Source organism: Oreochromis niloticus, linkage group LG15 (genome assembly GCF_001858045.2).
Source record: "Oreochromis niloticus isolate F11D_XX linkage group LG15, O_niloticus_UMD_NMBU, whole genome shotgun sequence".
NCBI classification, from domain to species: domain Eukaryota; kingdom Metazoa; phylum Chordata; class Actinopteri; order Cichliformes; family Cichlidae; genus Oreochromis; species Oreochromis niloticus.
Window position 1 is genome coordinate 13,190,970 of NC_031980.2, and position 26,681 is coordinate 13,217,650.

Consider the following 26,681-nt stretch of genomic DNA (forward strand, 5'->3'; position numbering starts at 1 on the left):
CGAGTTTCCATTGGATATCCAATTCCACCTCATCCCAAACGCGCTCTTTTAAATTGAGATCTGGTGACTGTGGAGGCCATGTGAGTGCAGTGAACTCATTGCCCTGTTCAAGAAACCAGTTTTAGATTATCTGAGTTTTGTGACATAGTGTGTTATCCTGCTGATCAGAAGATGAATACATCATAGTTTTAATGGATTGGACAGGGTTAGCAACAATACTGAGGTATGATGTGATGTGTAAGAGGCTCACTTAGTAATAAGGGGGCCAAACTGTAAAAAGAAAGTATGCACACCACCTGCAGCCTGAACCATTGACACAAAGCAGGATGGATCCATGCTCTTATGTTATTTATGCCAAATTCTGACTCTGCCATCTGAATGTTGCAGCAGAAATCGAAGCTCATCAGGCCAGTTTCTCTAATCTTCTGTTGTCCAATTTTGGTGAGCCATTACAAACCATAGGCTCAGTTTCCTGTTCTTAGCTGGCAAGAATGGTACCTTGTATAGCCTTCTGCTGCTATAATACATCTGCTTAACGGTTTAGTGTGAGTTTACAGAGTGGTTGTTTGAGTTACAGTTGCCTTCCTGTCAACTCAAAGCAGTCTGGTCATTCTCATCTGACCTCAACAAGGCATTTTGGTCTAGAGTACTGCTGTTCAGTGGATATTTTCTCCTTTTTGATCAATTCTAAAAATGGGAGGATTGCATTAGGAAGTGCATTTGGTGTAAAATCCATGCCACATGAAAGCACGTGAATTCATTCCATGTGGGAACCTCTTAGGAAATAAGGGAGCAGCCAAAGGTACCTTTTTTTCATCCTAGAGATGATTGAGCAGGAAAATTTCATTTCATTCATTTATTTATTTATTTCACACTTGGTACAACAGTTCAAACAAACCAACCACACTTTCTATCAATAAAGCACTACAACTACAACCATGTGTGAAAAGGAGCAGGAAGAAGAAAATATTCTTATTAAACCCTGCCCCCTATCTACAATCCAACTTATATTACAAGTGAGCACCAAAAATCAGGGAACAAACTAACATTAACATTTATCTCCGGTCCTAACCCAAACCAAACAACAAATTTACAATCAGAATATACCACTCCACATAGTAACAATGCCAATAGAACAGCAATATTGAAATACTCAGACCAGCCTGCCACATTCAAAGTTATTTAAATCACCTTTCTTACCATTTCTGATGCTCAGTTTGAAGGTCATCTCAAGTACATGCCTAAATTCAATGAGTTGTTATCATGTAATTGGCTGATTACATATTTGCATTAAGGACCAGGTGTACCTAATGAAGTTGTCAGGGAGTGTGCGCATCAGTTTTATGTCTCTTTACACTTTATGATGAGGAAAAGTTACAAAAAAAATGTAGTTTAGATTGTTGGCGTTTCACATTAAGGCAAAGCATAATGCATTGTTAATATTAAACCATTAAAATAATTACAATTCAATAAACAATGATAATAATATAGTAACAAATAGATACCATTTATTTTTATTTTAGTATTATTTTATCTTTGTAGCTGTCTAAAAACTTATTGAGAAGTAAAGGTTATGTATTATTTACACTGAAAAGCATAACTTAGCTTTTAAGTTTGGCTTATCTTTGCATGCCTTTGCATAAGCAAACTCTGTACGATAATGTGTTTAATATGTACACTCGCATCCCATCTGTTTGTAATGAGTCAGCCTTCTCACGGATCACATCCTCTTGCTGCAGTTACATGTGTTGCTTCCTTTCTCCTCCGTCCACTCTCTCCCGTCTTCAGTGTACCGGTTCCATTAAAACTACACGGCGCGCGCTGATTGGCTGAGCTCAAGCGTCGGCATTAGCGGACCAATCAGGGTGGGCCACGGTGAGATTTTTCTATGTACTTTTGTGAGCGACGCAGCGGCAGCGGACTGTGTTGTTGTAAGTGAGGAGACGAGCATAGAGAAGCTGAAATCATGAAGCCACTTTTATTCGGTGAGTGACAACAGTAGAAGCTTTTCTGCTTATACTAAAGTTCAGGTTTGTGGGTTTGTTAACTAAATGTGAATTTGGCGGCGTTTTGGGGTTTTTTTTTGCTCCTCTTGTTAGCTTGAATAGCTAAGTTAAGATTCAGAGAACCGAGCCAGGCCTTCGTTATCGTCTACTGAATGAAATAATAAAACTCATTTCCTTTCTCTGTTAAGTAAATGTGCATTATAAACTGCACACAAGTAGATGTAAGACATTTTTTCGCTGTTTACTTAAACCAGTGTGGCTGTTTCGATGAATGAGCATGCATTGCTAGGAGTCATCCTTTTCCTCATGTTTTGTTTCAGGAGTACTGGGCTGCTCTCTGGTTCTGGCTGTCCAAGCTTTGTACTCGGCTAGTGATGATGTTATCGAGCTCACCCCATCCAACTTTAACAGAGAGGTGATCCAGAGTGACAGTCTGTGGCTGGTCGAGTTTTATGCTCCCTGGTGAGTTTGTATAACTGTGATGGACCTTTTTTTTTTTTTTTTTTTTTTTTTTTTCTGTCTTTTAGTGGTAACAAGTGTTCTAAGAGCAGCCAGTGATTATAGTTTAAATACCAGTTTCTCATCTTTGTGTTTTATTATCCAGTCATCTGTTTTACATCTGTACTTGTGATAGGAACAGACTTGTCTGTTAAGCTGGTAGCTCCTCCTTAGGTTGAGCACCATCTCGTGCAAAAGTGCTCAGCAGAGACACAAAGTGAGAATAGTTTGTGCATAGATGCACACAGTCTACACGCTTGCGTGCACACAGGGTTGGTATAGCAAAACTCAATTCTGCAACAAGAGGCAGTCGGCGGAGATGTGACTGCACGAAATCTATGCAAATCAAAAGTGTTAAATATTCACTGGCTATTAATACCAGAGCATTTGGTTCAGTGACTAATAAGGGTGCCACATAGCTGTTTGTGTGTTGTATTTAGCAGGTCATTACTGAAGGACTGTAGAATAAATCTCACACTGGCAAAATGACGGTTGTGTTTTTTAACATTAAAATGAGTTTGTATATAAAAACATGGATTTAGGTTTCACTTTCTCTATTGCTCTCTGACAGGTGTGGCCATTGTCGAAATCTAGCTCCTGATTGGAAGAAGGCAGCTACTGCCCTCAAGGTAAATACAAATTACCGTGATCATCTATCTGATGTCCTGTAGACTTTCTGATTGACAGCCTGTTTTCTCAGCTGAACGCCTCTTCTGCATTAAAAACGCCTACATCTGTTGTGGAGAAATATTCAGCGGTGGGCTTTGTTGACTTTACATTTCACAGTAATTTTAGTGACAGCGCATTCAGTGGATGGTTATGTGTGTGTGCCTTTATTTGATATTTAAATATAAAAAGAATAGTTACTTAATGAGGGATATTTGTCTGTAAGAAAGAGGTGCTAAATACTTAACTTTTCTGTTGTTGAAAACTAGGAAAAAATAAGACGTTATCCAACCTGGGATGACAGGATCCAGATTAAAAACGACTTGTTTATTTCATTAAATGTCTTCTCCTTTTTCCACACAGTATTGTTGATATGGGCAACTCCTGCGATGAAATCCCAGTTTAATGTCAATTGCTCATTGGCATGCAAACTAAAGTTTTGTTTTAAGCCAAATAAAAATAAATTGACCTGAATGAAAATTTAGAAGCTGCATAACCCAACTTGTGTGTTGTGACTTTTCCTCAGGGTATTGTCAAAGTTGGTGCTGTGGATGCTGACCAGCACAAGTCACTGGGTGGCCAGTATGGTGTCAGAGGGTTCCCCACCATCAAGATCTTTGGCGCTAATAAGAACAAACCAGAGGAGTACCAAGGTACAGAATTCTGCTGCTACAACTTTCCTATGTGTAAATTTAAAGTAATTTTTATAGTGAAATCTTCAAGTCCTACTGAATAAGCTGAGTAAACTGATAAGCTGAACATAATATTTAATAGAAAGGGGGATGGTGTTTTAACTTTTAAATAATCTTACAACTTATCTTGATGAAGAAAGTTCAGAAGACCCCCAACAATTTAAGCAGAAGCATCTATTGGATGAGAATAGAGATGAGCAATAGCAAGAAAAGTCATCCTGTGTAATAGCATCCAATTTGAAGTTCACTTTCCTGCTACGTGTACTTATACCTACACAAGGTCACCTTCCTGAAGTCTATGGCGAAAATGTTTTATTTCTCCAGCAGGCTCAGTCCATCATATCATTATGACCTTGTTTGCTGATCCTTACTTCTCCTGTGAACAGGGTCATCTCGAGTCTATCAAGCACAGTTGTGACTTCACAGAGTATTTTATTGCTTTCAGGGCTTATATGAGACCTGTATAAAAGACTGTATTTAAAAAGGATATTTGTTTCATAGCTTTCAAGGCCTTTCTTCCTGTAATTGTGTTTGAGGCTGCATTAACAGAAATCTGCATTTCTGACAACCACCCAGGTGGACGCAGCAGCCAGGCCATTGTGGATGGAGCCATGAACGCTCTGCGTAATCTGGTGAAAGAGAGGCTGAGCGGCAGGTCTGGTGGCTCTGACTACAAACAGGTAATGAGCCTTTTTTTTTTTTTTTGCACTTGCATGAAATCACAAAGCTTTAAGAACACACACATGAATTGATTTATGTTACTGATAACTTGCTTGTAACAGAGCGGTGGCGGTGGCAGCAGTGGTGGGAACAAGAAAGATGTGGTCGAGCTCACTGATGACAACTTTGACAAGATGGTGTTGGACAGTGATGATGTGTGGCTGGTGGAGTTTTTCGCCCCCTGGTGTGGACACTGCAAGAAGTGAGTTTGCTACTCGAAACGGTTAATTCCAAGCAGTAGGAAACTGTGTAATCCTCTCACTGTAACAGTCTAGTGCAGTTGGAATGAGATCGTATCCTTTTCTTCTCCTAAACCCTGATAATAGAATTTTGTTTGTCCTCACCAAACCTGTTTCTTGACTGGCACTGCTCCTTGTAGGAAACAATAGCCCAGTAGGCCTGGATAAGCCACAGACCTCACAGAAAATCCTCCATTAGAATTTAATCCCACTCAAAACTGTTCAGTGAGGACTGAGGGATTTTATTCCAATACCTTTAATACCATTTGATATTTCTGAAGAAAGTAAAGTTTATTGCTTGATTTAAATGTTAATATCTCAGAAGCATAATTCTAGAAAGTGTATAACAAAACTTTTCTTAGCTAAATGATAAAGTTTTCCTAAGCACCTCTCCTCCTTTGTCGACAGCCTGGAGCCTGAATGGGCAGCTGCAGCCACAGCTGTCAAGGAGCAGACCAAGGGCAAAGTTCGCCTCGGAGCTGTGGACGCTACTGTACACCAGGCCGTGTCCGGTCGCTATGGGGTGAGTAACAGCTGACGTCTTGAAAAGGTGCACTCTTTGGTTATGCCTGAAAATAAAAATTTGCATGTTTTCTTGGCTAATTTTAAATGGACAACTTGATTATTGTGCACAATAATCCAGTGGGCACTTTGCCTTGGATACTTCCTAACTCTCGAGTCGTTTGTAATGGTCTCTGTTACACTTACGTGTTTTTACTGGCGTTTGATACTGAATCAAAGCCTCTGCTGCTTTTTAGCAGAATGTTAAGTTTCAAAGCTCTAAAAATGCGTTTTGTAGTGTGGATTTAGTCGCGTCACACTAATTAAATCAGAATGTCTTTGCCTGAGGAAACCCAGCTTCAAAGTTAAAACTGCAGACCTTGATTTCTTGTTTGATAATCATTCCTCTGTAGATCCGTGGGTTTCCCACCATCAAGATTTTCCGCAAAGGTGAGGAGCCAGAAGACTACCAAGGAGGTCGCACCCGCGGTGACATTATTGAGAAGGCTTTGGATCTGTTTTCTGACAATGCTCCTCCTCCAGAACTGCTGGAGGTCAGTATTCTCGTATTTGTACGATAAAGTCATATATAATTGTTTTTAATCACGGTTTAAAATGCAAATTGAAGATAATGTTGTCATGTATATGTATATATTAGGGTGTATAAACATATAGGGTGTATACAAGGTATGATGATGAAAGCACTTTGCAATAAAAACTAATGCAAATTCATGTCAGAATAAATTAAATTTGTGTTCACTTTAAATTCTTTGTCTCTCAGATTCTCAGTGAAGACGTCTTAAAGAAGACCTGTGAGGACAGTCAGCTGTGTATAATTGCTGTCCTGCCACACATCCTGGACACAGGTGGGATCACACACATGAACTCAGATCTGGCTTTCTCTTGTTAGATTCTTTGACATTTTTGCCCTTAATGAAAATAAATCATTTTAAACTTTTATCAACTTATTTTATCTCAATAATCATGACTTGAGCATGGCTTTAGTGGGCTCCCAATATTCATTAAAAACGTATCTTTAATGCATGAAAAAAGTTTCCGCCTTGAGCTGTAAGGTTATACCTCACAATAGGTAGCAGAAGAGTTACCAGAAGCAGTAACAGTTCATTCCTGAATCACTGATCATCGCTGGTTCTTATGTCCTAACAGGCGCGGCCGGTAGGAACAGCTACCTGGATGTGATGGTGAAAATGGCTGAGAAGTACAAGAAGAAGATGTGGGGGTAAGCACCCAAGGCCAGACATACATTAGTGTAAAAATCACTAAATTCTAGTAGGAAAAGTTTCATATTCATTCCTTATTTAGTGGTGACTTGAACAAAAGGACAAATTCTGGTGACCATTGAGTTTCGTACAGGTTATGTAAGGGAGAGTGTAACATCAAGTTCGCAGCTGGATGATGAATATAACAATCATAAGAATTGGGATGTATAATGACTCTTTCTTTAAAAACATATAGAAGTTAATAATTGCAGTATGTGTGACGATGTTCGTGCAAAGTTTTGTTCAGATTGCCACACCCTTTAAAGAAAGAGGAGATTAGGTACATAAGCTACAATCAACAATATAGTAAGGGAAACGTTGACGGTGATTAACGGCCGACTCTTTCTTCTCAGCTGGCTGTGGACCGAGGCAGGGGCTCAGATGGAGCTGGAATCCTCTCTTGGTATTGGTGGTTTCGGCTACCCTGCCATGGCTGCCATCAACACACGCAAGATGAAATTTGCTCTGCTCAGGGGTTCCTTCAGTGAGACCGGTATTCATGAGTTCCTCAGGTAAGGAGGTGTAGTTAACAAATACATTACACAACTTGGAGTAGGCTGTGCAGCGTCACTCACATGTGCTGATCTTTTCAGGGAGCTTTCTGTGGGCCGTGGCTCAACTGCCACATTGGGAGGTGGCGTCATGCCCAAGATTCACACTGTTGAACCATGGGACGGCAAAGATGGACAGGTGAGTGGGAATCACATTGACCTAATGGTTGGAATGTGTAGCACTGCATGTAGACTAGCATAGGGTAGTAAAACAACCTTAAGTGGTAGGTGAATCAGAAAGCAGGTACTCAAGCTGAACATAGACAAGGACCAGAATGACTGGATTGGCTTATTCCCCGAACCCAAGGTTTATGGGCTGTCCCAGTGGGACAAACTATTAGTCCAGGGCAAGCAATTTGTAGTTAAACTCTGAATCTGTATGTCTGCTTAGTGTAACAGAATAAATGTCTACCAGCTTTGTACCACCTCTGCACTGCAACTATGTACTCCATCTGCATTATTATGCAATATTGTAGTGCTCTTAAATCCAGATAACCTTCTTGTCTCTTTAAATAATCTTTGAAGAGGTTCAGTCCATCTCAGTCTTTGCTGACAGCTCGTCTCTATTTTACGCTCTGTCATCCTCAGCTTCCCGTGGAGGAGGACTACGACCTCAGTGATGTAGAACTCGATGACTTCAGGGACGAGTTATGAGTCCAAACGGGGCAGGACTGATCCAGACTAGCTGCGTTTGGTCTGGTCTGGTCCTGTGCGATCCACCTTCCCTCTCCTGTGGACGAATGGGAGGCCCGGTCGCCCAGTTACTGAAATACTCCTGAAAAGACACATGAGAGACACCTGCGGTTTCTCACATCATCTGTCAGTCACGAGAGGGACAGGAAGGAGGGGAGAGTGTGTCTTGTCCTCTGAGTGAACTCTTTCTCACATACCTGCTGAACGCTAGAAGCCGCATATTTATACAGCTGCCGCCCACTGAGGAGAGGAGGGTGGAGCTTCCGAATGTCACATTTTTGTCGTTGTTTCACTTTTTAAAACTTTGCCTTTCCTGCCCTCGTCAAGCACCTACTTTGAGATGTGGACTTGTCAAATTAACACTTAAACGTCCCACCTGATGTGACTAAATGTGTCTTCTCTTTTTAAACCAGTGACTGAGGATGTTGGTGAGTTTGCATCATGTGTGTCCAGGACAAAGGGGATACCAAGGGGGGACTTTTTGTGTAGATTTTCCTTACACAACTTTATTTCAATTGTGTGAAAACAAAAGGACATTTTTGTTACAAAAATAAAAAGAAATTAAAAATAATCACTGCCTCATTATTCACATGAACTGTAAACTCATTTCACTGAGCACATGCAATACCAAAGGCATAGAGAGAGCTTGTTAAATACAGCAGCTTGTGCCAGTTCAAGCTACTGTTATCTTGAACAACAATAAGCCACATTTTAACAATTAAATTGAATAGAATTAAGTGATTTAATTAGTTTCCTCTTAGTATAACATGAGAGTCATAATACTTGAAAGCATATAATCCTGTAAGCATAAATAAAAGATATGGCACTTACAGCAAATGGGTAAAAACCAATTCAAAACGAGACGTTTTGAAATGCACGAAAAAAAAAATGCCTCGACTGAAAATGCACTTCATTGTCCACAGAGGAAAAAGCCACATTGACCAGAAAAGTGTACATTAATGTAAACATTAAGACATGGAGTGTTAAAATGAAAGGAGGAGGGGCTGTGATGAAGATCGAGCCTCTGTCAGAACAAACGGCACAAAGCTGGAGGGATGTGGGTGTGCATGAGTTGCAGGGTGTGATCACTTTCACTGTGTCCTCAGAACTGACGAGAGGCTCCCTGATCCGACTGCAGCAGTCTGACAATGGACGGGTCGCTTTTGGCACCTTTAATGAACTCCTCCAAAGACAATCTGCCTGTCGGGGGGGAAGAAAATATCAGTTATGAGCAGTAAAACGTGAAAATGTTTTACATGCAGCAACTACCCACAAAAATCGGCTACTGATGTTTCATTTGAGATGGTGACAAATAACACTGCATTAAGTAGTTTAAAATAAATTACACAGAACCTGAGCCAGAATCGTAGTATTCATAGCCGTCATGTTTCTTGTCCAGCAGGTGACGCTGCTGTATGTATGTAACTCTATGGGAGTGCAGTCCTGCACGAGAGATGTGAAACCTTAACCATGTTTTACCTGAGCATTCATCACTCTCATAGTATACATATGACAGAAATTAGGTAAAAACATATAAGGTGTCCTTTAATTTTGTTTAAAAGGGTTTTTTTTATTCTAAGATGAAACAGTAGAAAATTACACTTTTTTGAGTCTAACACCTACTTTTTCTTACATAATAGCATTAGATAAGAGATTCACTCACTCTGTAACTTACTGGGTCTGGTGACCAATCACAGAAGTGCTACTGCCGCCAATATTCTGACTAACGGGAAGGTAGTGGGCCCACACTAGGCAAGAATCAGGTAAGATTTCCCCAAGCTCCTCAATGGTCTTGATCTCTGATTAGCCAGTTAGCTCTATGGGCTTAAAGATTCATTTTAAATGTGTTAGGTTTCCTTCAGGTGGCAATGACACCATCCCAAAAAAATGTGAAATTTGGACTTTATGATGAGAAGTGGCCTGTGTTTGAGAGATTGTGTGCCGCCAGGAACATCCTTTCTTTTTAGAGCTCCAGATGTGTTATGCTTTCAGCAGAATTTTATTATGGTGTTTTGGTCCTCGGAAAACTGAGTAAAGTAGTTCAGTGCAGTTCCCAGCTTTCATGGGTATGTGGAAAAAACATCCTTGAGCATCGCGGATGCAGCCTGCAATTTACCCTCTACCCTCCTCTGCAGCTGTGGTTTCAGGCGTGGCATATGGCATCACATGATGTCTTAAAACGTCTGTCTGAGACACAGCTTGACCTTCACAATGTCAAAACAAAACGCTCCTGCCCAGCACCATAGCTCCAGATATCTTGAGCTGTGACGTGTCAGATTCAGTAAGGAAAGTACGACTCTTGCATTTTTTGATGTATCATTCAAGTCACTCTAAGTGTCAATCCATTTATGGTAAGCCTGTGGATCACCAGGCTGGGAGCCAATCATAACTACTTCATGTGATATGACATGAATCAATGTGCCAAAAGTGTTCTGCAAGTCATGGTTTAGCATGTAAACAGCTGTTACATAACTAATCTTTCACAACAGACTACTGAACAGAAGTCTTGAGCAATGTTCCCTCTAATTTTTCATGTGTCTGAGCGAACACACAAACTCCCTGAGCGATCCCTTGGACCACTGTGAGCGACATCAGACGTGTGCACTGTGGTCGCGCCGGCATCTAATCCATCCAAGTTACATGGTTTATTAAAATAATCAAATTACAGCATTTACATTTATGTTAGACTACTTTTAATTAACTGCTTTAGCCCACTTACAATGAAAATGTAAAAAAAATCTAGTCATTGACATGTGTAGTATGTTAACACTATTGGAAGTAAAAATAACTTGAACTCCAATTTTGAAAACACAATTTTCTTTCTTTTTTTAAAAAAAGCTCTGACTTGTATTATGAGTCTGTGGTCTGGGAGAGAGTCTTGTAACTCTCTGTCTGCAAAATATAGTATATAATGACCAATGCTGGGCAATTAATTATATAGTTACTACTTCAAAAAAGTAACTCAGTTTGGCAAACAACAAAGATTTTTGCAGCTTTTTTTTTTTTTTTAAATGCAGCCAAGGCATTTTTAAATAAACATTTCAAACTATTTACAGAACAATCAGCTGTTCTGCATCAAATCTGATGCCACACAAATCATTTGTGCCACTCCAAAAAATAATTTCTGTCCACTATGAGATAAAGGAGAACAGCAGCCTGATACCTGCAGGCCTGACAACAGGAGATGTATCACTCCTGTAACACCTGTAACATTCAGTACTCGCCTCATTGTTCTGACACACACAGCAAAACTACACTACACACTAACTACACAAGATTTGCGCTAAACGTCGCAAATCTCTCACATCTCAGAACACCGCCGTCACTCCTAAAACTTCCCCCCGTTTCTTAACAACTAGATCCCACGTTGCCATATCATTTTTTTGATTGGTCGACATGGTACTTTTTTGGACGAATAGGAAAGGGAGAGGGGGGTGGAGTTTGTTTTTGCTCACAGGCGGAGAGTGCTTTCGAGCCTTTTTTCTTATAAAACGCCGTTTTTACCGTTTATTCCCGCAGTAAATATAAACAACGATAGTATTCAGGAAGAAAACCAAACATTGCAAATATTTTTATCATAACTCTGGTTTTACGTGGCCTATCAACACAATTTAAATACTGGTATAAAGTCCACACTTTTTCCGTCAATTGTTCCGTCTGTCCTGCTCACATCTCCAATGGTTGTACACGTTGTCATTAACGTGGCTTCACTCCACATTAGCCACGCCGCTTTGCCAGCTAAAAGACCGGTGTCGGCACATAAGGACGCTGTCATAGCCTGTCAACAACGTTGATTAGCTGCGTATATACGAATGTAAATCGCATTATTGGCTGGACTATGGGATAAGGTGGCATCGTTCTAATACAATATGGGAGCAGCCAGTCACTTACTGACTAACACTGCAAAACAGAATTGTTAAAGTATTCATTTTAATTTCAATTCAGGTTAATTTTTTTTGTGCGCAACACAGATTTTCTGTGCGCAGAGACCGTGCAAGCAGTGCGCAATTGCGCACGTGCGCAGCTTAGAGGGAACATTGGTCTTGAGCCACATGAGGCCTAATTTCTTTATATTTTGCTAGGAAAATACTACACTAATACTGAAGCATGCAAACATAAAGGTAAATACATACATAAGGTGTGTGTAATATATATATAAATATTAATATCAATATCAATATAAAGGGCAAAAACAAAGTTTGAAGAGTCAGAAAGTCAATATTTGGTTTGACCATCTTTATTCTTTAACCCACCCTGAACTCTCTTATGTAAGTTTTCTTTTCATTTCTTTAAGTAGACTTCAGGAAAAGTTCTGCAGGCCTCCTAAAGCTCATTCAAAGCTCTTCTTTGGATGCTCACTCCATTTTGTTCCATTTTCTGTCAAGATAATCCGATACTGCTTCAATAATGTTGAGGTCTGGGGAGTGCCGGTCCCAAGCCCAGATAAATGGGGAGGGTTGTGTTAGGATGGGCAGGGGTAAAGTTTTTCAAATCAAACATGCTCGTGGAAATATTGAAAGATTGAGATATTGTATGGAAATCTCATTCTCATCAAGAATTAGATTTTCATATCAGATTGGTCGGTGCTCAGGTTAACTACGACAGATGCTGTTAGCCAAGAGGTTGACGGTGGAAACTATGTTACTGTTGGCCAAAGACAAAAGAAGAGAGGAGGCTAATACTACGCTAAGTTAGTAGTGTGGAGGTAAGAGTAGGCTTTCAATGTAATGACTACTCTAAAGGGAGCATGCTGGCTTAGATGATTTGTCCTATTTCCTCAAATTTTTTAAGTACACACTGCACACCATGTAGAGATATGTCGATTTCTCTTTAGGAGCTCTTTAGGAGTAAACGTTATTTGTTCAAAAATACTACTGTATGCCTGTCAAACTTTGTTATGTTTGTCATTTTAATTGGATTCTAAGAAATCAAATGTTATTGTATGTTTTTGCACCAGGCTGTTAAGTGCCTAAAAATGCAGTTCAATGGCTAAGTTGTATTTTATGTGTAAACACAAGACTAGTCCATTGTCTTAGGTAGGTGCCCTTTTTAATACTTGATTCATATGTCAGTGCTTAGTGGCTTAACAAGATAACAAAAAACCCCGAAAAGGTGTCAGGTTCAAGGACAGGACTGAAAATGAGTGAAAAAGCAGTTACTGTCCAAATAAAAAGCCTAGAAAACTTTAAAGTGCTTAAGACTACAAAAAATTACCAAAAAAAAGTCTGACTCCTTGGAGACAATATACAAAGAAATGAGGGGTGGCTCAAGAGTTTTGCACAGTACTATATGTTTTTAAAAAAAAATATTTATCATAACTAATGTTAATAAAATGTAAACTGACTGTTACTAGATATACCTGTTTAATATTGGTATCTACTAATATTGTATTTTAAACACTACATCAGAACATGAGAAAATCTGTGTGGGTTTTTTTGTTTTTTTAAATTTCGTAATGAAGAGCTGAAAGGTCAGGTCAGTTATTGTTGTAACAAAGATTTCTTTTCCCTGGCACAAAGGGAGAAATAAATAATAAAAACTAAGCAAATTAACTGGAAAAAAAATATTATTTGGTCTGAATTTGTAATCAGTCAACCTGTCCTTATTCCCACGGCATCAAATACTGCTATTTGGTAACAGCTGCTGGTGTCTCAGAGATTAAACACCAGGTGTCTTGCACCGGTGGCAGTAGTGAGACCATTTGCACTACCAACTAGTCACACTTAAGACCCCTTGGTATCACTTTTTTTGATGGACTGAGTACCCTTAGTAATTACAATTCCTAAACCTAACCTTTCTTTCTTTTTCTTTGTGGCCACATCCAACCAAGCAGATAGTGAAAACAAAAGTAAAGCGTGAGTTAAAACAGAACTCAATAATGACTAAAACTAAAACCAGATGTCCACAACCTTTCACTAAAGCCACCTAACCTGCTTACGTATGCACTCTTGAAAAGTTAATATAAACATCAGATTTAGTTTTATAGTAGCTATCAGTCTAATGTTTATCGATACTCTTCACAGCATCTCTTAGCCATTAATAAAGTTTCAACAACACTTGTCACAACTTTACAATAACTATCCAAACAGTATTTATCAGGTGGTTTACACACCAAATATACAGTCACTGGCCACTTTGTTAGGCACAACTCTTCAACTGCTTGTTAATGCAAATATCTAATCAGCCAGTCACATGGCAGCAATTCAAGATGATCTGCTGAAGTTGAAGATGAGAATCAGAAGGGGAAAGAAAGGTGATTTAACTGACTTTGAATGTGGCATGGCATGTTGGTGCCAGACAGGCTGGTCTGAGTATTTCAGAAACTGCTGATCTACTGGGATTTTCCCACAGAACCATCTCTAGGGTTTGCAGAGAATGGTCCAAAAAAGAGAAAATATCCAGTGCGCGGCAGTTCTCTGGGCCAAAATTCCTTGTTGATTTTAGAGTTCAGAGGAGACTGGCCAGAGTGCTTCACATTGATATGAAGGCAACAGTAACTTGGTTTATAATAATAGTTATAGTTATAATAAATCCAGGTATGCAGAAGAGTATCTGAATGCACAACATGTTGAATCAGATGCAGATGCACTAGAGCAGCAGAGGACCACTGCTGTCAGCTAAGAACAGCAAAGCGAGGCTTCAATTTGCACACAGCCTCATCGAAACTAAACTAAAGAAAAGTGTTGCCTGGTCTGATTAGTCGATTTAGATTTCGAAATTCAGATTTTACCGTCAGCATTTGGCATACCCAACATTACAGCATTGATCCATCCTGCCTTGTATCAACAGTTCAGGCTGCTGGTGGTGTAATGGTGTGGGGGTTATTTCCTTTTGGGTCCCTTAATACCAACATTTAAATGCCACAGCCTACCAGAGTATTATTGCTGACTATGTCTATCCCGTAAAGAGCACAGTGTACCCGTCTTCTGATGGCTACTTCCAGCAGGATTAAAGCACCATTCCTCAAAGCTCAAATCATCTTAAACTGGTTTCTTGAGCATGACAATGAGTTCACTGTACTCAAATAGCCTCCTGAGATGCGGTGGAGATTAGCATCATGGATGTGCAGCCAATACATCTGCAGCATCTGTGTGATGCTGTCATGTCAATATGGAGCCCAGTTCCTCTCTGAGGAATGTTTCGTCACCTTGTTGAATCTGCACAACAAAGAATTAGGGGTAGCTCTGGAAGCAAAAGCGGGCCAAACTCATTGCAAGTAAAAGGCCAAACACAGTGGCTGTGAATTTTACTAACAAGCAATTTAAAGTGTTGACTTTATTCTTCCCAATGTCAAATTCTCCATCTATAACAGGACCAGTTTTAGCTGGACCAGATGCATGACCAGCATACTGATTAAAAATTAATAAAAAGTCGATTTATTTATTTACTGTGAAAAGAACAATTTGGTTCACAATGATGTATACAGCACATGGAAATAACCAGTCTTACCATCATTGTCAATATCCATCTGTCTAAAGATCTTATCTGTCCTTTTCTCTGGTGTTGATTCATCCTCGGGCATCTTCATCACTGATGACACCATCTTGTAAATTGCCTATAAAAAAAGACAATAATGACTCCTGTGATGTGTGTATTGATTTTGTTGGCTACGTGCGTGAAGCTTTTAGGGCGCACTGATGAAAAATAACCGTTGCCACTGACATCATTTTGCTTATATTGTCTGAAAGCTCTGACCTGTTTTCTGTTAGCTAGCAGATAATGATGTTGGTCTGACAACAAAAGATCCTGCCGTTTCACCCGCTGTAGGTCTTTCTGAACTCACTTATCTGCTTGTATAATATTAAAATTAGATTAAGTAAAGGAGAGAAATATGTCATTCTGGAAAACAGAAAGCTTTCTGCCAGCTGCAACAGCGTGGCTTCTGTTGTGTTTCCACATCATTCTTTTTTCATTTGTATTTATTACTCCCTATACGTGATACCTTTATTTAGTGTACAAACAATATTTTCTTAAATGGGTGTGGTCCTAGCGCTCATTAGTATTGCCGCTGGTGTGATCCCAGTGCATAGTCTCTATTTTATTTATTTTTTTCACATTCATTTGTTTCCACAAGCACGAAGGACTAAGCCAATATCCAGGCTGCTCAGCCCACCATATTGGAAGAGTAAATATAGCCACAGTGATAAGGAAAACAGAAAGGACAGCCTGCAGATGACTGTTGAACCTAAAAACAGCCATTACCAGGAGGCTAAAGTGCATATAACAGCAAAAAATTAGAGCTGAACTTATTTATTAACAGTCATAAAAAGAATGATTGAATAATATAAATATTTTTAGTTATTACTGATATAAGAAAAAACTGCATGTTTTATTTGGCTTATATAATATATTTTACATCTTTTTTTAATTGTTTGATAGAAGGAAATGATGTCATTTCATTGTCGTATATACAGTAAAAGTGTTAAAAATGTAAAAAGTGATCGTTTATTGTAAACTAATTTACTCTCTTGACTTATTTTCCAATTCTCGTTGTTATTTGTCTAGATTTTGTTTATTAAAATGTGATAAGCTCACACACACGCACACATGAAACCTCTGCTCTGTAGTATCAATCACACAGCTCATAGTATGTCCTCACCTGAACTATCTCCAGCATCTCTGCCCGGCTGATATAGCCATTCCCATCCAGGTCATACATGCTAAAGGCCCAGCGCAGCTTCTGCTCCAGCCCGCCACGAGACGTCACACTCAGGGCTATGATGAACTCCCTGAAGTCGATTGTGGCATCGCCGTTGGTGTCAAAAGTGCGGAAGACGTGCTCGGCAAACTTTGAGGCATCTCCGTAGGGAAAGAAGTTGGCGTAGATCTTCTTGAACTCGTCCACAGTCAGGTGGCCGGTGGGACAGTCCTTCAGGAAGCCGCGATACCACTCCTGCAGCTCATGGTCGGTGAATTCTGTGTTTTCTCTCAGGTCGTTCAGGACCTCGGGCCGCAGCTTGCTGTTCTGTTTCCCCATGACAAAGCACCTTCGCAGGCAGGGTGATAGCCGGGCTGGTGTTTCCTATCCTCCACTCCCTGTGCTTTTACTTTCCAGCTTCCTCTGCTCCTACAGGGGACCAATAACCCTCATTAATATCCCTGTGTGAATATCATAAATGATTCATGGGGTCAATAATTCCACTCAGTTTGCAGCAGCGTTTCATCAGAAAACATGTTCTGAGGATGTTTTTCAGGCAAACAAGCTGAGGGGGAAAAAGTCTGGAAAATTCAAACAGGGTCCATACACAAGAAAAAAAATAGAGATAAGATTACAACGCAGATGTTAACAAAACACTATGTGTGTGCACACATGTGTATGGAGCAAGGGGGTGGTCTGGTCTCCGTGGATACAGTATTAATTGTCAGGCATGGTGATAATTTATCGACCTTTCACTGCATGGTAGAGGGACAAGTGTCCTGGGGCATTGTAATTCTCAATAAAGCCACTTTCTAAAAGGTCAGGCTGATACTGACTGTTGTCACTGAGAAGGCCAAACATTCATTTTGACAATAATCCTCACCTTCATGGGAAAATGAATCTCCTAACTGATTTTAAGAAGATGGAATTGACACAATGATTAAAGAGCAAACTCAGAGAGCACGTAAATGAGCATCCAAGTCAGTCCATAGACATGTCCACTGGTTTTAAAATACAAGAGCAAAGATGCCACTGCAAAACGAGGGATCATTGAAACCACATTAAGACACACACTGTTTCAAGACATTAAACATTCAGTGTTAAGGTAAAAAAAAAAAGTATGTAATAACTGAAAGAGGTCTTTAAAGTTAAACTTTTCTCTTTGTCTTTTCTTTTTCTTAACTGTTGTCTATCTTCTTGCAGTGATTTTATTTTAATGTCCAGTATTTACTGCTTTCATTTTCCTTAAATGTGTCAGTGTTTAAATGCAGCGTACCTGTTAACCTAACACATACACTCGCTATAAATACGTACAGAAAAGACAAAGCCAGTGAAGCATTTGACCACCTGGTTCTATTCACGTTTGCTTTCTGTAGTTTGCTTCTGTTTCCATGGTTCTACTCTGCAAAATCTGTTTATTCATGTATACAGGGATATTCATGATTGGTGATATGAGGATGCATAAACACATCACATCCAAAATAAAACCTCCTGCATAGAACTCATTATGAAGCAGACGCTGACATGTGTTTGCCGGTGAGCAAAAAGGTTTTGACATTTTCAGAGAAAATGTGTGATGTAGGTGTCATCATGTATATGTCTGCATCTTTATTTTAAGTGAGGAAGGTGTTAAGAACGTGCCAGACTTTCCCCCCCAAAATAACAAGAGAAAACAGCTGTTTTGTTTTTTTGTGTTTTTGTAGAAGGAAAATGTTCTTACTTGCTGGGAATAAGCAGGAAGACAAAAAAAATTGTCTGTCTGATCCTATGAAATAACCTCAAGTTTTCTTTTAGCATGGTTGGTTTGTGGTTCTGTGTCACAGAACGAGAAAGCGACTTTCACATTTGTTATAATGTTTTCTGGAAAACTGAGGAAAAACTGGCCAAAACCTGAGCTAATCTTTCACATGCATCTGGTAAAGTGTGAGTGGGAGGGACAGAAAGAGAGATGTGCGGGGGTAGGGAGGAAGAAAGAATGGAAAAAGTATGACACATAGAAGAGAAACTATTTCCAGCTATACTATATGAGCTGCTTTGCTAATACCCACAGTGCAATTATATAATAATCTTTCTGAAAAACACCTCCACTCCTCTGTGCTGATATAATGAATTTATGGGAGAGAAGCTTTGTACCCATGTTCTCTCTCTTTCAATTACTGGGATCCCAGCGCTCCTGTCTTTCTGGCAACAGAACGATCCATCTGCCGAAGAACAAATGAGAGCGGCTTGAATTTGGATGAGGTCCTTTTGAAACAGACGCCATATTTGTTATAATTGCCAGACAGGTGTAATTTCCTGTAGGTTTATGAATCAAAGTCACAGAATGGCACAGAGGTCTGTAAGTCAAACAAGGAACCATGTCTCTCAGGCTTCTGGACAGACAAAAATAAATCAAAGTACAACACAATAATACATTTAATTTCTCACTCCAGATTTCTTTTCTCATGCAAACTGCATTCCAAAATTAGGAATTTGGAAAACTTTGAATTGTCTAAGGGTGGGTTCACGAGTGCATATCTGTTGACTGAAGGATACTACTGCTACCACTACTTAAAGACTTGCAATCAAGAAAAAATAATAAGAATAAGAATAAAGTTTATACTATTTATTGTAGTTGTCATTTACAATTGTAGCTATATAATCAAAGAGCTACAGCTATGACAACTATAACAAGTACCAAGGTGCTGATAAATGGTAGTATAAATACCTTGTTTAAATTTGTTTACATGTTAGATTTGATTTGTCCAAACTTGACTTTGGAACACAAAGCTGAAGAAAACCCAGCCAAGCTACAAGAAGCCAGGTGCACTTTGGGCTGATGGGAAAGTCATTAGTTTTTAGGATTGTGGCCAAATGCCAAACTACTGGACAAAAATCAAACTCTAAACTAATGAAATATCTGAGATACACCAAAGTTGATGAATGTGTTGCCATTTTGAAACTCATCCATTTATTTGCTGTCTATCCATCCATCTATTTTCTTCAGGTTATCCAAGGTGGAGCCTATCTCAGCTGTCATGGGGTGAGAGGCAGGTTGCGACACATACACGTCGCCAGTCTATCGCAGGACTAACACAGATACACAGAAAAACATTAATTTGTTCATATTCAAGGCTACTGTTAATTTAGAACTGCAAACTTGTCTTTGGCAAAAGCCAGAGTATTTGGTGAGAACCCACTCAGCCACAGGTAGAAAGTGCAAATCCCACACAGAAAGTCCCCGGCTGCCTGGTGGACCTTCTCTCTGTGAGGCAACGGTGCTAACCACCCTGCCGCAGTGTCGGCCTGAATCAGGTAATCGTTAAAGTCGCAAAGATTCATCCTTTGGGAAGGGCGTCGATAAAAAATTGAATGGAAATACATCCATCCATCAGTTGCGACCAGGCTGATCGACCAAACGGCTAACTGTCCTGAAAGCCAAGGTGTTATTATTGCTTATACGGCTTAAACAGAGTGAAAGTCTTCTGCCTCCTGTTGCAGAGAAAAATACTAACACATGACCACAAAGTAGCATTTTGTGGTGTCTCAGACACTTCAACATTTCACAGCAGCCCTGAGCAACTAGAGACAAGGTGATACTTATTTTGAGAATATATTATCATGTCTCCTGCCTCTGTTTTAACTGGGCCACAGCATAAATCACACACTGCCCTACAGGCCTGACTTTAGTCCTTCCGTTTTAACATACAACAGGATGCACCTCCTCAGATCTGTGTCACATGGACTTTTCCAGGACAGCTCAGTGCGCAGGCTGAGCCCGAGTAGACATAAATATGAGCGTTGCTATTTATTCCCTCAAACAAACACAAAGCCACATGAAACACAACAGCTTGTCAGATGGAAAAAGTGCTACCCTCATGCTTCAAGATCCTCTGAGGCTAAGAGAAAATACTCATAATTTGCAACAGCGTGTGCTCTAGCCTAGTTATTTTAGTAAGTAATAGAAACATACTTACATAACGCTGTGGGTTGCAAAACAGTCTTACAGACTGCAGTGACCTCTGAAATATGTTCATTAAAAACCACAACAAACTCTTGCCACTCTAATTAGGCATTTTTTAAATATTCTTTATCAGATCAAATATTTTTCTTTGTACTATAACTGTTAACTGCATTAAAAGTATTCCTGCAAAATGCATCTTTTTTTAACCTGCTGCAAGTTCTGGTAATTTCATTTAATAAACTGGATAAATAGATGTGCAGTAGTGCTTATAACATTTAAAACATTCCTACTTATTCATGCAAGCTTTGGTCTGGGATTTCAAAGACTGTTTTACTAAAGTTTTGTTTCTTTGTTGTGACACAGCATTGCTCAGGAAATGATGTGGTTCAGGGAAAATAAAGTCCTCTCCGCCTTGACTGGTGGGGTTGCAGAGCTGGTGAGCTGTACACAGTCTTGTGACCGTTGATACACTACAGCCCCTCGAGATTGCCAGTTCACATTCAGTGTTTGCAGTTCCCTTAGATTACACAGCAACAGATCCTGTCCCTGTCCCCAACCCCCATAGCCTTCCTTGTTCCGTATGGTCCACTTTTTTCCAGTGGGTTCTCCGCCTAATGAGACTGTTTCACACAAGCTCCGGTGCAGCATGCATCCCCCCTCCCCAAGGCTACAGCGGGGGTTCCTGTAAACCCGTTTCACTGCTGTTCGTCATTCTTAGACCCACTTTATTTCCTGAGTAGGGCTATGTCACAACAAAGAAAAAAAAATTCTTTCCCACATGCTCATTATTTCATGAAGAACAGGAAGGAAACTACAATGACAGTCAGATACAGAGATGCAGCATGCATATGTTTAAATATATCTGTCCTTAGGTGTTTACAGAGCGAATAGTTCATGCTTATGTTTCCACCAGTTGTTAGTGAGCGTGGCAATCAAAAGACAACTCCTGCTTAAAGTCATATCTAAATGTACATAAGTAATTACTTTTTCTTAAAAAGGATACAATCGAGTACTTGTTTTAATGTATTTTCAGGCAAAGCCTCTAAACTGTGAACATCCACTAGTATTCTTAGTGGATATTGTTAGGTTTTCCATTTGTCAATCAGTACAAATACAACAGACATCCCCACTCCTCCTGTTTTTATATTGCAAGCGGGCTCACACTGAACCTTTTCCCTTCATTAACTCTGGATAAACACGACTGACAGAATGTTTTTAATGCTCTCTGCATCGTGCCTCTTTTAAAGGGAATGTAATCCAAACAACCTGATATGGCTCAGTGCACAGAGAGAAAGCGTGCCCGTTTTAGCCTGCTCTGCAGCGCTGTAGCCTCGAGTACGCGAGCCACTGGTAACTGGGACTCCATCAGGTGGTTGAGGAGTTGGTGTGAGGTATTTATAAGCTAAGGAGAAAATGAGCTCTCCCGTTATTCTCGCATTCAGCGGTGCTTCGTGGTAGTCTCTCTGAACTCATGTCAGAGAAAATCATTGCAGTGGATCAGGATGAGGTCCCCTGACACACCAGTAGTCAAGGCAACAGTATAGTAGTGCTACAGCTTATGAGGGAAAGGCAGTGTAACAGTCAATCTGGGGCACACGCAGGGCAGAAGATATATTGAGACTCGAGTGTGTGTGTGTGTGTGTGTGCATTTAATATTTCCTTGCTTTTAAATCTGAAACATTAGTATTATATTCATCGCTTGATATTACCAAGCATAATACTGCACTGGACCTAATCTAGCTATTCTGCACGCTCAAGCTTACAACAGCAAAATTATTATGTGTATTTTTATTACTTTAACACTTGGTGAGTGGGTGTATTTAATTTTGGATGCGTACTCTTCACATGATAGCTATGGTCTTTTTATCTGAAAAAAACTTGTGAAATTAACTAGAAAAACAGCAACAATAGTGTGAAATAGTAGATGAAAGGAGTAGGCTTTTAATATTTAGCAAGACAGTGTTTTAGATGGCAATCCCATAGTAAGAAAAGGAGCTGGCAGGTCTTTATTTTTTCTAAGATGTCACGCAGTGATTATTTGAACTTATAATATTAATATTTTAACAGTTTCTATAGCATTTTTAAGCAACCTGTGAATTAAAAACTTGATTTGATACTTCGTTCATGTCACTTATACATGAAACCTTGAAAAAAAAGATCAAACCAAGATGAATTAAATCCCCTCCCACACATTCAGCCACACTCTTAGTTAATTATAATATCTATTGATCCTAATCACAAGTATTTTTTGGACAAACACATGTTTGCTCTTTTTATGAAGCACAAATCATTGTCTGTTACGTTTGATTTACTTCATGTGCTTCCGCATACATTTAATACATGTGCTTCAATATTATTCAATGTGCCTTGTCTAAGGCTATTTTTTTTTTAGCTAGATGCATATTGTTGATCACTTTAATGATCTGTTTCTGTATATTTTTTACATGTTTGTACGGAATATTGTATATGTTTTAATTGTTATGTAGTTATGTGGTGCATGCTTTTTGACTTTTGCTGCCATGATTCCAGGTCTCTCTTGGAAATGAGATTTTTAATCTCAATGAGATTTTTCACCTGGATAAATCAAGGACTAATAAATAAAATAAAACAGTGCATTACATTTGATCAGGCTTTCTTTGCAGCATGTATTCTGTATTAAGACTTGTGAGCCACTAAGCTGCATTTTTGATAATATTTTTAATTGAGCAACTTCCCAGGGCAGATGAGATGTGTTTTGACTGGGTGTAGTCCTGTCTTGGGGAAACTACCACAGCAGTCCAGGGAAGAGTATAGCCACTGAAGCACAGTGGACTTCACAGTAACGAGAAATGTTTCTAAAAGATTAATATAAACTTACCTTTTTCCTGAAGGTATCTATGGGTCCTCCGGCTGAAAGAGTAAAGGTTTGAAGCCCACGTTTCCCTGTAAGGCGTCACCAGCAGCCGAACTTAACCGTTAACTTACAGTAGTTTAACTTCACACCTCCTCCCACCGACTCCAACACGAGAGAAAATATTCGAGTCACCCTAACACTTTTCAGACAAAAGAAAAAATATGAAAAAGCTTGTAAGTATTCTTCCAAGATAGTTTTCTAATATTATTATTATTATTATTACTAGTATTCAGTATGTCCTGCTTCCAGCTCCCGGTGTAGCGGCTTTATCATTTAGTGGAAGATGTGGCACAGAGCTCGGTTTTCATCCGAATGTGCCACATTGCTCCTTGGGGGGGATTCCTTCGTCCCGGAGAGAGATTGAACCTTCTCCATCAATTGAAGAATTACTAACAATAGCAGTTTAATCTACGGGAGATGGAGTAAAAGCCAGAATGAGCGTGACATGTGTTTTAAAAAACATTTTAATGGAATTTCCTGTTTTGTAATGTTTAAGTAATACTTTAAATCCCTCCCCCTGATACACTGAATGGATCCTTCCACACTCGCAGCTTCACTGTAAGGAACTGTCGCAGCAGAGTTCAGTGGAAAATTATCAACGGAGACTATTATTAGCTCAATATCTAAAATAAACGCTTCACATCTGGGGGAAAATGTAGAGACTTGGGCAGAAATAGACTAAATAAACACTTCTACGATAACAAACGTGATTTAAAAGTTATTCTGGAATAGGCTAGGGCATCCTGTAGGCAACAGTTTTCCAGGCTTACTTGTAAATACCGTGGAAAATATATTTTAAGTTCCATTATACAACAGTATACAACATGTTATTCCTTGTAATTGAAACAGCATCATTATACCAAGTGTATATATATACAAGTCCCTGTATTATTGCTTTACAAATTGCTTTGCAGAATTAAGTATTAATGACGTAGACATAAGCTCTTTTCAATGCTTTCCCGTATAAGTCTTCTCTTTCAGCCTCAGCACAGATGCACACTGGTCCATCGGCATCAATAGCAGTAACTTCTCTTGCGCTGGTTAAAGTGACACTGAAGGCGGGATGGTGTATATGTCAGCAATTCAGTGAGAAGATAAATAATTAACTGTGTGCGTTTGCCTCTGTGTGTGTGTCTTCCTGAAGCCTGACACCTGTTTCTATAAGCACATGGAGTGTTTATCTTGACCTTAGAGTGGGTACAATACAGGAGGGGGGGATTGGAGGCAGTGATATAGCAGTCTGAGGTTGCTTTTGTTGCTGCTGCCAATGTGCAACTCAATACTGAAACAAAGCTGTGGATGCTGGACTGTGCGGATGGAAAGGAAAACAGCATTCTTTAAATAACATACCATATTACTTCAGGCTTCTGCAGCTCAAACAATTTCAGAAGTAAAACATCATTTTTATGTATATAGGGGGTGACCATGCTTGTACCTGGCTATTACATAAACATAGACCTCAAGTAATGTGTAGTAGTAAAGTAGTAGGAAGAAGAAAGCATACAAGTGTCTGGTTAAAACAAACAAGTGGACCCTGATAGTCTCATAATTAAATAACCTTTTTCACTGGGATTTATTCTTGGTGTAACAAGGTTTAAAAACTGATTATTTTCAGTAATGACAGTTCGAATAGATAGATGAGGAAATAGCACAAGCTGTGTGTGTCAGATAAGACACACAGCTGTGTGTATTTGTTGTCAGTTTTAAATATAGTACACATTTTTAAGGTGACTACAGAAGAGCTGGGTGCAGTCATGCAGAGAGGGAAGCGTTCTCCTTTTCTGCAGAAATATAATGATCCACTAGAGGTCACCAACAGTTTGGGAATCTGCCGGTACTCCAGCTTTGGTAAGTATCCCTCCCTTGAAGCAGAAACTAGGCTGATGGGCATCTTTTAAAGGAGGAGACCGGGCTGTTTATTTGCTGTAGGAGTGTTTCTATGCACAGTCCGCTTCAAGATCATTATTCTTAACTGGATGTTACAGCATTTTATTTTGTTTTATTTTATGACACTGTCTCTGACATCATGAGTCTTTGCTGTTTATTTATTTATTATTGTTTGTTTGTTTGTTTCATTTGTCTTGTTCATGCATTGCTTTGGCTGTCTTATTTCCTTTGTGTTTGTCTGCATTGCTTCACTAATGCCTCATTAGGTTTACCTATAGTCGATCGCTTTCATCTGTGACTAATCTCCAATCTCTCTGTGTATGACTTATTGGCCACATTTTTAGCTACACTTGTAACTGCTTGTTAACACAAATGTTAAATCAAACAATCATATGGCTGTAACCTAATGAATTTAGCCATGCAGACATGGTGAAGACGATCTGCTAAAGTCCAAACTGAGCTTCAGAATAGGAAGAAATTGATTTAAGTGACTCTGAATGTTGGATGGTTTCTGGTGCCTGATGGGTGACTATTTCAGAAACTGCTGATCTACTGGGATTTTTCCACACAACCATCTCTAGGGTTTACAGAGAATGGTCCAAAAGAAAAAAATATCCAGTGATCAACAGTTCTCTTGATGCAAATTTCTTATTGATGTCAGAGATGGGAGGAGAATGGCCAGACTGCTTCAAGTTGACAGGAAGGCAACTGTGACTCAAACAACTGCTCGTCACATCCAAGGTATGCAGAAGAGCACCTATGAATGCACAACACACTGAATCTTGAAGCAGATTGGTTACAGCAGTAGAGACCGACACAAGGCGTCTCTCCTGTCTACTAAGAACAGGAAAGTGAGGATATAATTTGCACTTGGGTTCACCAAAACTGGACAATAACAAATTGGTAAGAAATTGCCTGGTCTAATGAGCTTGTATTGGGGCAACTTTGAGATGTGGTGATTTGCATCATGGTTGTGCAGCAACTCTGTGATGGTATTATGTTAATATAGACCAAAATCTCAGAGGAATGTCCTCAGAATCTTGTTGAATTCATGCAATGAAGAACCAAGGCAGTTTTTGAGAAAAAAAAAATGTATCCAACCTGTTACGAGGAAGGTTTAACTGATGCACTGGTGAGTGCAAATATTAGTTCATCCTTCAGACGCTATCCAGGTTGCCTTAGTCTCCAGAGTTATTAGCAGGTTTATACGCAAAAACACAAAATAGAGAAAGAGCAGTAGAAATGAAATATGTTCTCTTTATTCCATATACTACTATTACTTCATCTTACTGGGTCATCATTAATCTGTGAGTGACCCATCAGAGAGTCATGCTGTTATGAAAGTTTTGGGTTATTTGAAGATCAAGTCTTCACTTGTTCCCAAAATGAACACATTGCTTCATGAATCTTTTGACCCTCTGTCCTTCCACTTTCTCTGGAAGTTTTACCTTCTGGATGAATTGTCACAAGCGTC

The 26,681-nt window shown here is 39.4% G+C and overlaps 2 protein-coding genes across 3 annotated transcripts; one reads left to right on the forward strand and one right to left on the reverse strand.

The window, feature by feature from the left end:
* The first annotated feature begins 1,823 nt into the window (after positions 1–1,823).
* pdia6 (protein disulfide isomerase family A, member 6) lies at positions 1,824–8,417 on the forward strand. The gene is made up of 13 exons (XM_003458228.5): positions 1,824–1,985; positions 2,327–2,468; positions 3,076–3,133; positions 3,697–3,823; positions 4,439–4,542; positions 4,645–4,784; positions 5,230–5,344; positions 5,736–5,876; positions 6,104–6,188; positions 6,490–6,562; positions 6,956–7,114; positions 7,196–7,292; positions 7,742–8,417. Exons 1-13 carry the CDS (start codon positions 1,967–1,969, stop codon positions 7,805–7,807), a joined length of 1,326 nt encoding a protein of 441 aa, XP_003458276.1. The 5' UTR covers positions 1,824–1,966; the 3' UTR covers positions 7,808–8,417.
* hpcal1 (hippocalcin-like 1) lies at positions 8,115–23,623 on the reverse strand. 2 transcript variants are annotated; one of them, XM_005463221.4, is made up of 5 exons: positions 23,544–23,623; positions 23,285–23,459; positions 16,446–16,913; positions 15,296–15,401; positions 8,115–9,046 (listed from the first exon to the last, which is right to left on the reverse strand). In XM_005463221.4, the coding sequence occupies exons 3-5, from the start codon at positions 16,821–16,823 to the stop codon at positions 8,949–8,951; spliced, it is 582 nt and encodes a 193-aa protein (XP_005463278.1). In that variant the 5' UTR covers positions 16,824–16,913; positions 23,285–23,459; positions 23,544–23,623; the 3' UTR covers positions 8,115–8,948. The 2 variants fall into 2 exon arrangements, with proteins under 2 accessions (XP_005463278.1, XP_003458275.1); XM_003458227.5 differs by having other exon boundaries at positions 23,285–23,602.
* Between the last annotated feature and the right edge of the window lie 3,058 nt (positions 23,624–26,681).

What these genes read in the sequence shown, in the direction of transcription:
- pdia6 (XM_003458228.5), top strand. An exon ending in GCCACACATCCTGGACACAG is followed by an intron (nt 6,189 to 6,489) that starts GTGGGATCACAC and finishes ATGTCCTAACAG; the next exon opens with GCGCGGCCGGTAGGAACAGC. An exon ending in TACAAGAAGAAGATGTGGGG is followed by an intron (nt 6,563 to 6,955) that starts GTAAGCACCCAA and finishes CTTTCTTCTCAG; the next exon opens with CTGGCTGTGGACCGAGGCAG.
- hpcal1 (XM_005463221.4), bottom strand. Translation starts at nt 16,823, where the DNA reads ATGGGGAAACAGAACAGCAAGCTGCGGCCCGAGGTCCTGAACGACCTG. An exon ending in AGATGCTGGAGATAGTTCAG is followed by an intron (nt 15,402 to 16,445) that starts GTGAGGACATAC and finishes CTTTTTTTATAG; the next exon opens with GCAATTTACAAGATGGTGTC. An exon ending in GATGGATATTGACAATGATG is followed by an intron (nt 9,047 to 15,295) that starts GTAAGACTGGTT and finishes CCCCCCCGACAG; the next exon opens with GCAGATTGTCTTTGGAGGAG.